Source organism: Artibeus jamaicensis, unplaced genomic scaffold (genome assembly GCF_021234435.1).
Source record: "Artibeus jamaicensis isolate MK-2021 breed Jamaican fruit bat unplaced genomic scaffold, CSHL_Jam_final contig_444, whole genome shotgun sequence".
NCBI classification, from domain to species: Eukaryota; Metazoa; Chordata; class Mammalia; order Chiroptera; family Phyllostomidae; genus Artibeus; species Artibeus jamaicensis.
In genome coordinates this window covers 11,116,333-11,130,403 of record NW_026521831.1, presented here as the reverse complement: position 1 = coordinate 11,130,403, position 14,071 = coordinate 11,116,333, and the positions used below count along the sequence as shown (strand labels likewise).

Sequence of the window (14,071 nt, the reverse complement as noted above, 5' to 3'; positions counted from 1 at the left end):
TATGGGAGATATCCTTTTATCATTTTAAATTATGGTTATATTTTCAAGATAAAGTACCAGTCTGATTCCCCTTCCTCATATTCGTCCCCCATTTACTATAAACTTTTAGTCCCTGTTTTATGTGGATTTACATAAATAGCCTTTTTAGGGCCTAATTATTCTCATTGAGGCAGACCTCCTTCCAGTTTTAACATGGATATTCAATCCACTCAGAAGAACCCTGAGGAAAAGAACACCCAGCATTACTACCAGCAGGGAAACTCATTCATTGCATGAATCTTAGTTGGTCATTCAGAGTTTCAATTACAACAGAAAATGCAAAAACTATACAGTACTCCCTAGTTGGTATTTCATAGTTTATAGATATTAGTGAACAGATAGGTTCTAAAAAATATTTTAAACTAAAGCATTTTTTCATTAACATAGTTTCAAAGGTACTCTTAACTTAATCTTCAACTGGCAGTGTTCCTTACAAGCTTTCACTGTGTTTAAGATGGACAAATTGCTTTCAAAATATAAATAATGATGCCCTACATTCCACGTTTGGGGGGCAGTTGCACATTGCTGTTAAAACCTGAGCTTCAGAGTGTGACTGAGGGGGGAGGGCACAATGGCTCCATTTACTGGCTGTGTAACCTGGGGCAAGTTATTTAGCCTCTCTAAGTCTCAGTTTCTTTATCTGTAAAACAGAGATAACATTGTCTATTTCACAGGGTTGTGAGGGTTAAATGAGATCATATGGGCTCAGCACAACGCCTTATATTAGTATGTGCTCAATAACTTTTAGCTATTATGTTTTTTGTAAGTTTACCTTTTTAAGTAACATGTTCTCATGAAGATCTGTGACAATAAAATATATGTACCCAAGATCTGTCTTATAAGTTGCTTAAAATAAGTGAAATTAAAGGCTTTCAACTAAGAAAAGATATGAGCATAATTTCTCCATGAACACGTAAGAGAAATTCCTCAGCAATACAGTATATTACATGTAGAAAACACAATTTTAAAATTAAGAAGAAAGCATCTATATTTAAAGTATATACAGTTAAAACATCTTGGACTTCGTAACACCTTTCCTACATGATTTTTAAAAACAACTCAGTAGTTCTGTTTCATAAAATAAAATCTCCTGTAAAGTAGGTAGAACACGATTCTCTTCCTTTTAAAAAAGAAAACAAAATTCTGATATGAGGACATTAAGGGATTTGAAAAATAACAGCAAAATGCGCACCAACTGAGCTTCTGTAATTGCTAATCACTGCTACCTGCAATATTAAACCCAGAAGCACATTTTTCCCCAAATGAGAGGTTCCGGTTAAGTCTTTACAGATCCCTTACCAGACTCTTATCAGAAAGTCGTATGTCTCTCTGCTACCCAAAGGAGCTACTCCTCAGAGTTATGAATAAAACATCTATGGCTATCATTTTCAAGGGAAGAGAACACAATGTAATCTGTTCCTGTTAAATCTAGGTCTGTGAAATTAAATTTTATGAACTGAAATGCAGATAACTGAAATTTTTCCTAAGTGAAAATAATTTTTAAAGTCTAATTTTAACATCGAACCTTTAAATCTATACATTAACCACATCTGCAAAACCCAACTTCTTAAATATGTCTTAGGTATAACAAAGTCCATTAAAGCACCAAAAAAAAAGCCCTTGCCTTGTCTAATTTTTAAGAAATCAGACTAAAATTAAATAATAATTTGAGTTGATTAGTAGTAAAGTTAGTGGAATAATAATGATATCCTTTGTTTTGAACTTTGATTTTGTATGAAAATAGTTCATATAGGAACTGCCTCATTCTTCCCAGTAAAAATTGTAATTTTAATAGAAAACTTTAACTAAGAATTAAAATGTATGCAACTCTACTCAGAGAAACCTAATTTTCCTAAGATGTCTTCCATTTGTCTTGTCAATAAACACAACCTGGAAAATTTTTTTGAAACAACCAAGTAATAGTCCACTGAATCGGAATCTCTTTGGCTTTCGTGGTAGTAATTTATTCAGTTGAAAAGTTCTTAATAAAATAAAAAAGCCCCTTATTGTTCTTATTTTTTCTCAAATACAACAATCACTCATCCCATCTACCCACCTCCCTACTTGAACAAATATTTTTCAACTGTTTTCTGATTTAATATTTATAGATTTATAATACTTTCTTGCAGTACACACACTTAAAACACGGTTTAAAAAATGATCACATACCTGTCCATCTAAGTCAAACGCTAGGCAAGCTACACCATGGGTATGAACGTCCTTCAGAACTGATACGGTCTGTACAGTGTACGAGTCCCAAACACAGATATAAGGCTCTTTCCCAACTTGTCCTGTTGCCACCAGCACTCGTTCAGGATGCAATGCAAGGCTGCAAAACAAATACTTAAAATTACTCATAGAGCTTCTGGAGTACTTTGTATATATATCATATACCAATGTGTAAATGAGACTTTATCCATTTAAAATAACTTCTATAAAAATCCATGCTAATAGTTACTACTTCAATAGTCTATGTGCTGAACAGTCAATGACAGACTTCAAAATCCCTGTAATGTGACATAGTGTGTGTTAAACTTCTGCAACAAAGGGGTTCGCACAAGGATCAGCTGAACCACAGTGACAGGTCAGCGGCAACCCTACCACATTCCATTTTCTCATTTGGTGTTCACTTGTTTTCAAGCCCTCTTTCCTATTTCACTGTTTTAGTGAATAAAGTTAGACCAAATCTTAGTGTCCAAAAATAGTATTTAGTAGCACTCCTACATTAGTATCAACCTTAAAGTACAAGTCACATTTTAACAAACGGAAAGTTCACTAATTCATAAAAAGTAATCTATGAGTCTTTAAAAACAAGACAAACACGTAATAGTAAGAATTTGTGTACATCAACAGAAGGCAAGGAATGAATATAAATTTCTCCTTGATAAATTTTTCTACAAGTAGATTTCTACAAAAGAAAGAGCGAAACATTGGTGTGAGAGAGATACACTCACTGGTTGCCTCCCATGCACTCAGACCACGGATCGTACCTGCCGGGACCGGGGATTAAACCTACAACCTTGGTATGTGTCATGACCAGGAATCAAACCCACAGCCTTTCTGTTGCAGGATGATGCTCCAACCAAGCCACACCAGCAAGGACAATGACCAAAGTTTTTAAAGGGGTTTCAACACTTAGCAAAGTATGCACATACTTATACTGAGCTGGCCAAAAAGTTTGTTCAGTTTTTTCTGTACCCTGGCGCTAGTAGTGCTTAGTGTTCTTTAGCTTCATTCAAAACATTGTGTTAGATTCTATTGCAACAGCTGTTGCAACAGCTGTTGTGTCAGCATGCATTTTTTAAAAACTTAGCAAAACTGGTGAATTTTTATGCAGCCATTTTAATACTGAAGATTGAAGAAGATACGCAACATTTTCAGCGTATTATGTTTTATTACTTCAAGAAAGATTAAAATGCAACTGAAACACAAAAAAGATTTGTGTAGTGCATGGAGGTGTTGTGACAGATCAAGTGTGTCAAAAGTGGTTTGCAAAGTTTCTTGGTACTGCTGATATTCTGGCCAAATATTCTTTGCTGTGGGGCTGTCTTACGCATTGGAAGATGTTTAGCAGCACCCCTGGCCTCTACTCCCTAGAAGCCAATGGCAGGAGATAGCCCCTCCCACTATTGGCTCCCGCTGTTTGAGACATACTCAAAATATCCAAATCAATAAAGTTATTGGTGAAAATGAAAAATGTGTCTTTTATTTTATGGAAAAAACTAAATGGACTTTTTGGCCAACCCAATATTTATGCATAATAGTAAATGAATAAATTTGTCTAAGCCCTGAGTTTTTTAAGGTTGACTTCCTAGCCCACCAGCCAACCATGGACTACTACAGTATCTAGAGTGGTGTTTTTCAACCCTGGCTGCATATAAGAGTCATCTGCAAAGCTTAAAAAATAAAAACAGAAGGAAACAACAAAGAAACTATACCTGAGACCCACCTTAAACAAATTAGATCAAATTTGTAGGGATGAGACTCAGCCACTGGTGGTTTTATTATGTTTGCTTTGTTTTTAACTCTCCAAGTAATTCTAATATGCAGCCAGCATTGAGAATCAGAAATCTAGGCAGTAGTTCTCAAACTTTATAACACATCATTATCACCTGGAGGTGATTAAAATTGATTATTGCACCCCATACCCAGAGTTTCTCACTAGATCTGGGGTGAACTGAGAATCTGCATTTCTAACAGGTTATCAGCTGACACTAATGTTGCTGGTTAAAGGATCACACTCTGAAAAGCAGTGATCTAGTTAGAGTGTGCTTTTCAAATTTTGATATGTTTGCAAATCACCTGAGAATGTTAAAATTCAGAGTCTAATTTAGCAGGTCTGGGTGCGGTTGGAGAGAGGCATTTCTAAGGAGCTGCAGGGTGACGGACGGCTGAAGCTGCTTGTCCGAGGACCATACATTCAAGCAGCAAGGCTCTAGATCCGCCAGCCACGTGTAATTTTTCAGATAACCAAGCAAGCTAGAAGCCACTGGGACAAACCTTAAACTAGGTCAGTTTTGTATACTAATAATAACATGACTCATTTTGACGACATCTTTCTGCTCTCCCTGTTCACCTGAGCATACAGTCTCCTGAAGTGTCTTGTGATCAGTACATACAATTATTGCAACACAGCTAACATCTCCACTAAGATGAAACATTCTTCACTTTACTTAGTACAGCTATCACTTCCTTCTCCTGAAATACGCTTTTCACTAACTTCCAAGACCCCACACTCTTGTTTTTCTCCTCCTGCTCCTCTGGCCACATCTTGTCCATTCTTTCTTGTCTCTTTTTAGATCCTTTATCTACACTGCCTCAGTAATCTCATCCAGATTCATGGCTTTAAAAACTATTTGTAAGCTGGTAACACCCAAATTTATACCAGCTCAGACTGCTTCCCTGAATTACAGACACCTATCTTCCACTGTGTAATTTACAGCTCCATGTGGCTGTCCTCTGGCGCCTCAAAGGGAGCACTTCTAAAACAGCGCTCAGGACCTCACCTCTCCCCCACACAGGAGACTTGCTCTTTCTGCAGTCTTTCCCAATTCGGTCACTGGCAACTCCATTCTTTCCGCTGTTTGGGCCCAAAACTGTGATGATCACTGACCTTTCTTTTCTGTCCCAATTTATATCTGATCTACCAGTAAATAACGCCACCTGTATCTTCCAAATGTATCTGAGCCTTTCTCACTACTCCCACTGTTACCACTCTGGTCCACACCACCCATATGTCTGGACTGGGTCATTGCCCCAGGCTCCTAAATGGTCTCTGCTTCCACCCTGCCCTCTCCCTTAGTTTGTTCTCAGTAGAGGAGCCCCAGTGACCTGGTTAAGTAAAACATTACGTCAAATGACATCGCTAATTTGATTAAATTGTTCCCAAAACTTCCAACCTCACGTAGATAAGAAGGCTAAAATCCTCTCAAGAGCCTATAAGGTCTGACACTTTGCCCCCACACCACTCTTCCTACTTTCACCCAAATTCACTACACTCCAACCACACCAACTTTCAATGGTTCCTCAAACACACTAGGCATTCCACTTTAGGGCTTGTGCACTTCACAGCCCCTTCATCTGAAATATCCTTCCCTCAGGAATCCACACAGCACACTCCCTCACCTCCAAGTCTCTGCTAAGTGTTACCTTCATACTGCACAGTGAGGCCTTGCTGGCCTCCCCATCTGAACACCTATCTAAGCTCTTCCCAATAGTCTCTCTCTCCCACTCTCCTGCCTTTTTTCTTAGCCCTTAATTACATGTGGCGCAGGAGATCTTTTCTTCAATTGTGGCAGATAGGAGGTTTTATTTATCTTTAGAGAGGAAGGGAAGGAAAGAAGGAGAGAAACATTAATGTATGGTTGCCTTTCATACGTCCCCTGCTGGGAACTGGCCTGCAGGGAACCTGCCTGCAACCCCAGGCATATGCCCTGACTGGGAATCAAACCTCGATCGTCTGGTTCGCAGGCCCGCGCTCAATCCACTGAGCTACATCAGCCAGGGCCAGGAGGTGTTCTTAAGAAAGAAAATTGACTGGGCCTCACCATAATCTGGTAAAGAGTGGTTTTTAACAGCTCTGTATTTATGGTGTACAAATTTCATTTATTCAACACAAGTCAAAAGTTTAGCTGGAAAAGCAATGCAGAATGTAAGTTTCCACGGTGGGTCAACATGGGTCAACATATTTTGTGTTTATATGGGTTCAGGGTAGCAACTTTTTTGGGTCAGGCAGGGATTAATGTAAACCTACTTATCTCCTCAATGTTTCCAGATATATAGTTAATATTTCCCAAACCTGGCTGGTAATCAGAATCATTTAAGGACTTTTTGGCTAATTCTAGGCATTTTGTCAGCTTCACTAAGTCAGAAACTTCTACGCCTAGAGCCCAGAAACCTTTTTTTTTTTTTAATGCCCCAGCCCTGGCTGGCGTAGCTCATTGGATTGAGCACGGGCCTGTGAACCAAAGGGTCACCAGTTTGATTCCAATCCAGTCAGTGCACATGCCTGGGTTGCAGACCAGGTCCCCAGTAGGGGACACATGAGAGGCAACCACACGTTGATGTTTCTCTCCCACTCCTTCTCCTTCCCTTCCCCTCTCTCTGAAAATAAATAAATAAAATACTTTTAAAAAATGCCCCAGATGATTCTGTCTGGGAAGCACACTGCCAGTACGTATTCTTAAGTGTGCATTCTTAAACAGTTTACATAACATTCTTAACATAAACATTTGAGAAGCGTATGTAAACCCTCCCCTCTACCCTAATACCAGAATTTTCTTAAGCATTGTTTAACATCTAGGAGCAGTACTTCAAAAGTAAGAGAATATATTCAGATTTAGTAAAATGTCCCTGTGTTTAAGTAGCTAAAATTAGATGAGCTTAACTTTCACAGACTATATAATTCTATTCTGTGAGATTTCATTTTTGTGTCTGCATATAAAAATATTTATCATTATTTTTTTAAGATTTTATTTATCTTTAGAGGGGAAGGAGAGAGGGAGAGAAACATCAATGTATGGTTGCCTCTCGTGCGTCCCCTGCTGGGAACTGGCCTGCAGGAACCTGGCCTGCAACCCAGGCATGTGCCCTGACTGGGAATCGAACTTCGATCCTCTGGTTCGCAGACCTGCGCTCAGTCCACTGAGTTACACCAGCCAGGGTACATTATTTGTTTTTGAAATACTTTAGTTTAAGGGATAAAATTAACAGATGGTTTCAGAGAAAGGTAGGAATTATCAAGAACAGATCACACTGTCATAAATGTACATTAAATGTATATTTATTATTTAATTATGGAAAAGACAAATATTTATATTTGTATAACTATTTTCCTTTATTATTTTTATGTTTTCTTTTGAATAGATAATAAAATAATACTTTGCACAGTAATTAAAAATAATATGATATAATAAATTCTTAGAAGCTATTAGGAACTTACTGTTCTTTTAAGGCCTTCTCACTCATCAAAGAAATACTTACTGAGCACCTGCTTTGTGCAAGGACCCTTGCCTTAAAGTATTGAGAGTTTAAAGACACAACTGGTCAAGTACAGAATCAGTTAGAATACTACGTGTACTAGGGATAGCACTAGTGTACCTGTGATGTACCGTATCACATGTACAACATGGAGACATAACAGTTCACAGTCATGTTTCCTACTGAATCTAATACCTCTTCTGGGTCTTTAAGAAAAACAGAGAGAAGCAGTCATCAGAACAAATGAGTGAAGGTATAGCATCCTGGGAAGAGGTACCACCAGATGCAGTGGCCTCTTGTTAAGAGAGAATACTTGCAAGAATTTTCTGTACTATCTTTAGCTTTTTCCCCTAGTTTTGGCTCTACTCTAGTTCATCATAGCAGCTTGTGTCAAGTTCACTGATGACCTCCACATCTGCCATATCCAGTGGTCAATTCTCTGTTCTCATCTCTTTTGATTTTTTTATTATCATTTGCCATAGGTGGTCACTCCACCTTCTTAATATGCTTTTTTAAGTGGTGTCTGGGACACATGTTAGTGTAGAAATAGGCGTTTCCTGGTTTACTTATTCTTTCATCAAATATTTATCGATTACTATTATTTACCAGGGACTATTCTTAGCACTAGAGATGTAGCTGTGAACCAAACATGAAATTCCCAATCGTCATGGAATTTGTATCTACTGTGGGGAGATAAACAATGTAAACCTTATATTTATATATAAATTCTCTACATAGAATATATATATATATATAATGTACACAAGGGACCAAAAATGGAATTTATTTATAAAAAATTGTGTATTCTTACATGTTTAAATTTCAGTCACCTCCAAAGTACTCTCCATTTAATGCAATATACCTATCAAGATGTTTTTTCCACTGCTCGAAACAGTTTTTTAACTCATCAATTTTGATGCCTTCTAGTGCTTTCTGCTAGTTTTGTTTCACGTCTTCCACATCAGCAAAACTTTTCCCTTTGAGGACTTTTTTTATCCAAGGGGGGAAACATCACTCAGGGAGAGACAGGTGAATAGGGAGGGTGGGGCACAGGGCTCATGGCCTTTTGGGTCAAAAACTGCTGAACACTCAGCACAGTATGGACAGGTGTGCTTGTACATAATCTGTCACAAAATACACAAATGTGCTCAAAGTCTTCAAAAAAATCTCACGGAGGCCGAACACAGCCTCTCACAATGCCAGCTGGTTCACTGATACAGAGTGGTTCCTAGAACACTCACCTAGCTGGGGAGGCCTGTACTACAAGGGGTCCATCCTCCAGAAGATAATTCCAGGGTCTTTTTGGGTCCCCTCTCATATAGTATATGTAAATATATACTATATAGACACATCAGTTTTCTTTCTTAAGACTATCAACTACCACAACTGAAGAAAAGAGCTACATCTTTCATTTTGTCTAAAATAAAAAAGTCGTATCTATTGTGTTGGCCAAAGAGTCTGTATGGTTTTTTTTCTGTAGAATAAAAGACATTTTTATTTTCACCAATAACTTCATTGATTTGGATATTCTGAGCATGTCATCAGTCTCCTGCATGGTAGAATGTTGATGGTTCTCAATTAACATCTCTATTTGATCACTATCAACCTCAACTGGTCTACCTAACCGTGGAGCACTGTCCAGTGAGAAATGTCCAGCATGAAGTTTTGCAAACCACTTTTGACATGTTTGATCAGTCACAGCACCTTCTCCATACCCTGCACAAATCTTTTTTCGTGTTCCAGTTGCATTTTTACCTTTCTTGAAATAATAAAGTGTAACAGGCCCAAAATGTTGCATATTTCCTTCCATCTTCAATATTAAAGTGGCTACACAAAAATTCACCAGTTTGGTAAGCTTTTTAAATGCACACTGATAAGACAGCCATTAAAATACAATCCAACCAAATTGTTTTGAATGAAGTTAAAGACAACTAAGTGCTAGCAGAGCCAGCTTACTGAAAAAAAAAAAAAAAAAAAAAAAAAACTTTTTGGACAACCCAATGAAGCAATGAATATTATTCTAACCTGTAACCATATAGCATAGTTTACAAAGTATTTCAGATGCATTATGTCATTTAAACTCATCACCACTTGTAAGACACTTTCACCACATTTAGAAAACAACTTCAAATTCCATACTCACATATAATACATAAACAATGGGCTCGGGCAGTTCAATGGGGAGGTTCACTCACCTAAGAAAACCAACTATATTCTATCAATGGTCTTCACTGGTGGTAAATGATTTCAAAACTGTCGATAATAATCACTACTTCAAGAAGAAACTTTTCTGCCTTGGCTTGTGTGGCTCAGTGTATTGAGCACCAGTTTGTGAACTGAAAAGTCACTGGTTAAATTCACCGTCAGGGCACATGACTCAGCTGCAGGCCAAGTCCTCAGTTGGGGGGGTGTGCAAGGGGCAACCAATGGATGTTTCTTTCTCTCCTAGATGTCTCCCTCATAGAGATTTTTATCCCTTTCTTTTGCCCTCCCTTGCCCTCTCTCTGAAAATAAATAAATAAAATCTGAAAAAAAAGAACTTGTCAAAAATGTGTTGATGGGCAGTATCTAAAAAATACATAAATAAATTTTAAAAGCTATCACATCCTTTGGGAAAACAATTGGCAAAAGTTTTAAAATACAGACTAACCTATAAATGTGCATCTTATACTAAAATCAGTAGTCTATCTATCATATTGTATAACCTAGTCTTAAACCTGTAATAAATGCTGAAAAATTAGAGAATTTCATCATTACAACTTGCAGCAGAATACAGGGTGGCACAAGAGTAGGTTTACAGTTGTGGGCACGCGAAACAGATTAAATTCTTGTACTATTTTCTATATAACCAACTGTAAACCTACTCCCCCACACACACCCTATAAAAACAAGAAAAAGTGTCAAAAAAGTTTTGTATTATTTCTGAGAGTGAAACTGATTTCTATATAAATCAGTACTAACATAAATACAACTAAAGACTAAATTACTAGAGAAGAACAGAAATACACAGTAAAAAGAACAAGCAACAGTGAGGAAATGGTAAGTCATGTGGCACCATTTATAGCAATACTAGATGTATTACATTTGTGCCACCAATTTCAAGATGCCACATGATTCAGATTTTACTATTCTATTGCAAATTTTCAGGAAAGTGTTTACTGTCATAAATTGTTTTAAGGATAAATCCTTTGTATAAAATCACAACATATATCCAATTATGGCAAAAATCAGAGTAATTTGCCATTTTGTAATATTTTGAGATAATGTACGCATTGTGCAACTATAAATATCAAAAGAAGGCAAAACAGTACCTTCCTTAGAGTTAACTGACACAATTATAGAAATTCAAGCAGTGTGACAAGTGGCATAGCTTCTAATTACTGCTGGAAGAACAAAAGCATAGTTTACACCATCAAATAAATCATACCTAGATTTAAAAGGCCCTCATACCATACTGCTCTCAAACATCAAGGAGTACAACAACAGAAATACACTCTGAGAAGACCTCAAAATCCTTGACGCCTCCCCCACCTATGAATTCAACCTAGTAGACCAAGGAGAGGAGGGATGCTTTAACCAGGTACAGCTCCTACCCCTTACACTGTGGGCAACCTCACATCACACGTGGGCAACAAAGAAACTGGGAAGGATTAGTGAAAAAGACAAGAGAATTGGGGTCAAGTGTACTCTTGGGGTTAATAACAAACAAATGAACCCAAACACCCTGACTCCCTATTCCACAATCTCAGTTCCCACTCAGCTTATCTTTACTCCATCTCACGCGACCTGGTGTGTGTCCTAGGCCTCCTTTTCACCCTTACAGAGCAAGGATGTACAGACACACAATATTAAAAAAGGAAACAACTTTGTTATTTAAGGAAATCAGGCTTCTTGCCTATAAGACACACCAAACTCTAATACTGGCTTTGAAATGCCCAATTTAAATCCCGTAAACATAAATAAGGAAATAAAATGGAGTAACCAAATCCAACCACAGAATCAAAATATTTGAAATATATGCTGCTTCTGTCAAGGACAAGTATGCTGTACAGGAAGCAGTAATCAGTGGCGTAGAACACCGATTTTCAACCTTTTTCATCCCATGGTACACCACACAATTTCTGCGGCACGCCAAACAATACATTTTTTGCCAATCTGACAAAAAGTATAATTTTGACTCACTCGAATAGGAAGGCTATTGTTGTGTTGGCTGTTGTTATTTTTGTATTTGACAATCTAAAGGAAAAGAGGTCAGTGTCCTTGACTAAACAGTCAGGCACTGCATGTTTCAAAAATTCTTTCGGCGCACCAGTTGAAAATCGCTGGCCTAGAATAATTTCTGCAGCTTTTAACTTTATTCGTCACAAAAGTTCTGCGGAAACACTGACTGAAAATTACACTTCAAAGACACCCACCATTCACTACAGAGATGTCAACGAGCACTAGAACTGACTTTAGGATTCCGCCCAAAGAAGAATTATATAAAATGGAGAAAAATGTGATTTCAGCAGAAAATACAAAAGGAAACTTATTTAGGAGGATTTTAAAGAAGAGGAAACAAGGGGATTGGAAAACCGTAGAAGTGCTATTAGTAGCGTCTTTTGGGTGATAACCTACTCCCAAACTGCCTTTAGGTGTTAATGTCCAATGAATTGCCTGAGGGTTTCTTTCCTATCTGTTGATAACAGCAGGCGCTGAAACCTGAACTAATTATTATGGTCCAGAGGTGAGTGCCCTCCACCACGGCACCTGGGCGCGCTCCCCAGGACCAGCCCACAGCGGGCGGTACTTGGTTTTGATCAGTTCATTAGGTAAAGGATCCCCGCCGGCGCTCTACGAATTCGTTTAATGAGAAATTTCGGGGCGGGATTTAGAGTGCACTGCTACCCGAGTAACCTTTTTGCAGTATCATAAATTTGTTAGAGGGGGGAGGATGCAAAGACAGAAAACCGAACGCCAGTCGCGGGCTTGGTGTCACCGCTCCGCCCCCAGGGAGACTCTGGAACCCAAAGATGGGGAAAGTAGGGGGTGAACGGGGCGAGTTCCGGACGAGACACTCGCGGGGCGCTCTCCGGGGCGATGCTTCCCGCAGGACGCGGTCACCGCACCCAGAAGGTCGGGCAAGTGCAAACTCCGAGAACTGCGCGCCGCGCGGACCGCTGCCGCCCCCGCCCCCAGTACCTGATGATGTCGTCGCTGTGGCCCCGGTAAAACTTTTGCCGGTGTTCCCGCGGGCTGTACACCACGCCGACGCCCGCCACGAAGTACACGATCTCCTTGGCCGCCGTGTAGTAGAGGTTGTTGCGGCACTGGTGGCCCCGGTAGCCGTACACCCACTCGAGCCGCAGGTGGCAGCTCGGGGCGCTCCGGGCGGCCATGACGGGGCGCCCACCCCGCCGCTCTGGCTCCCCGCGGCGGCGGCCGCAAGCGGCGGCGGTCGGGCGAAGAAAGCCGCCCGGCTGGCGGCCGGGTCTTGCCGCCGGGCCGCGTCCTCTAAACCGCGCCTGGCAGGTGCATGTCGCTTCTTCTGGCCGCCGCCGCCTCAGCCCACGGGAGGGAGGAAAACCTTCGCCTCGTGAAACATGCCGAGAGCAGCGGGCGCCGCCGGCCGTCAAGTGGGTGCCGCGCGCCCGTCGCCCGCCCCGGCTCGCTTCCTCTCAGCCCGCGGCGCCGAGGCGGAGAGCGGGGTGAGTGCGGGCCCGCCTCCCGCCTCCACTCCTGGCGGCCGCCCGCGCACCCGGCTCCCAGCCCGAGCCACCTGCGGCGCCCTCCCTGCCGCGGCCGCGTCCCACTGCCCCGCGAGCCCGCGCCGCGCGCCCGGGAACGAAGAAAAGCAGCCTCGCGCGGCCCCGCCCACTCGCCGGCGCCGGCGCGCGCTGGCCCCGCCCCTCCGCTCCCAGCGCGGGGCCGTGAGCACGCGGCGTGATCCCGGGAGCCCTCTCTGAGGTCGCCGCTCCTGCGCCGTCGCGCTCCTCCAGGGTCGAGCCCCGCCACCCGCAGCCTTGACCAGCTACCGTGGCGCCCTGACCTCGACTCTCCCGCGCTCGGGGAGCTGAGCCCTGAGGGAGACGCCCAAGTCGCGGGCGGACTCTCGGCGACCCACGGACCCTATTGCTGGGAGTCCTCGCCGGGGAAACGCCTGCTAGTCTCGCCAGGTCTCGGTACCCGGCCAGGACTACAGTCAGGCCTGGGAAGATCAACACCAACACTAACATCATTTTTCCCCCCTGATACCGTGTGTCTGTTTCTTGCTGTTTCATAGTGCTCGCTACACCAGACATTGAGTGGGGATAACACCTGATTTCTTCACTGTACGTTTTCTCATTTATGTAGGTGACCTTCAAAGCTAAAGGAATTTAGACCGTAAAACAACATGCCAGATCTGATTTACTAATAAATAGTTATGGTACCTGAATTTTTTAAAAGTATTATTTTGAACGCCAATAAATTCATGATACTTGCATTTTAGTAATGGCTTGAATATTTTGATCCTGCAGAATGCAATAGATTCCTGGCTGTGTCAATTCCCCTGCTACTGTTTCCTAGGTGTCCC

At 41.1% G+C, this 14,071-nt stretch overlaps 1 protein-coding gene across 13 annotated transcripts in view; it reads right to left on the bottom strand.

Moving 5' to 3' along the window:
• Positions 1-13,311, bottom strand: part of EML5 (EMAP like 5) — a 122,747-nt gene extending 109,436 nt beyond the window's left edge. For all 13 annotated transcript variants that reach the window (XR_008391778.1, XM_037130187.2, XM_053665966.1 and 10 more), the window contains exons 1-2: positions 12,700-13,311; positions 2,209-2,368 (exon numbers count right to left, since the gene is read on the bottom strand). Coding sequence is in view for 12 of the 13 variants with exons in the window: in XM_037130187.2 (XP_036986082.2) it covers positions 2,209-2,368; positions 12,700-12,896 (357 nt within the window). In the remaining variant the exon portion in view is untranslated. The remainder of the gene's footprint in view (positions 1-2,208; positions 2,369-12,699) is intronic.
• Positions 13,312-14,071: the final 760 nt, after the last annotated feature.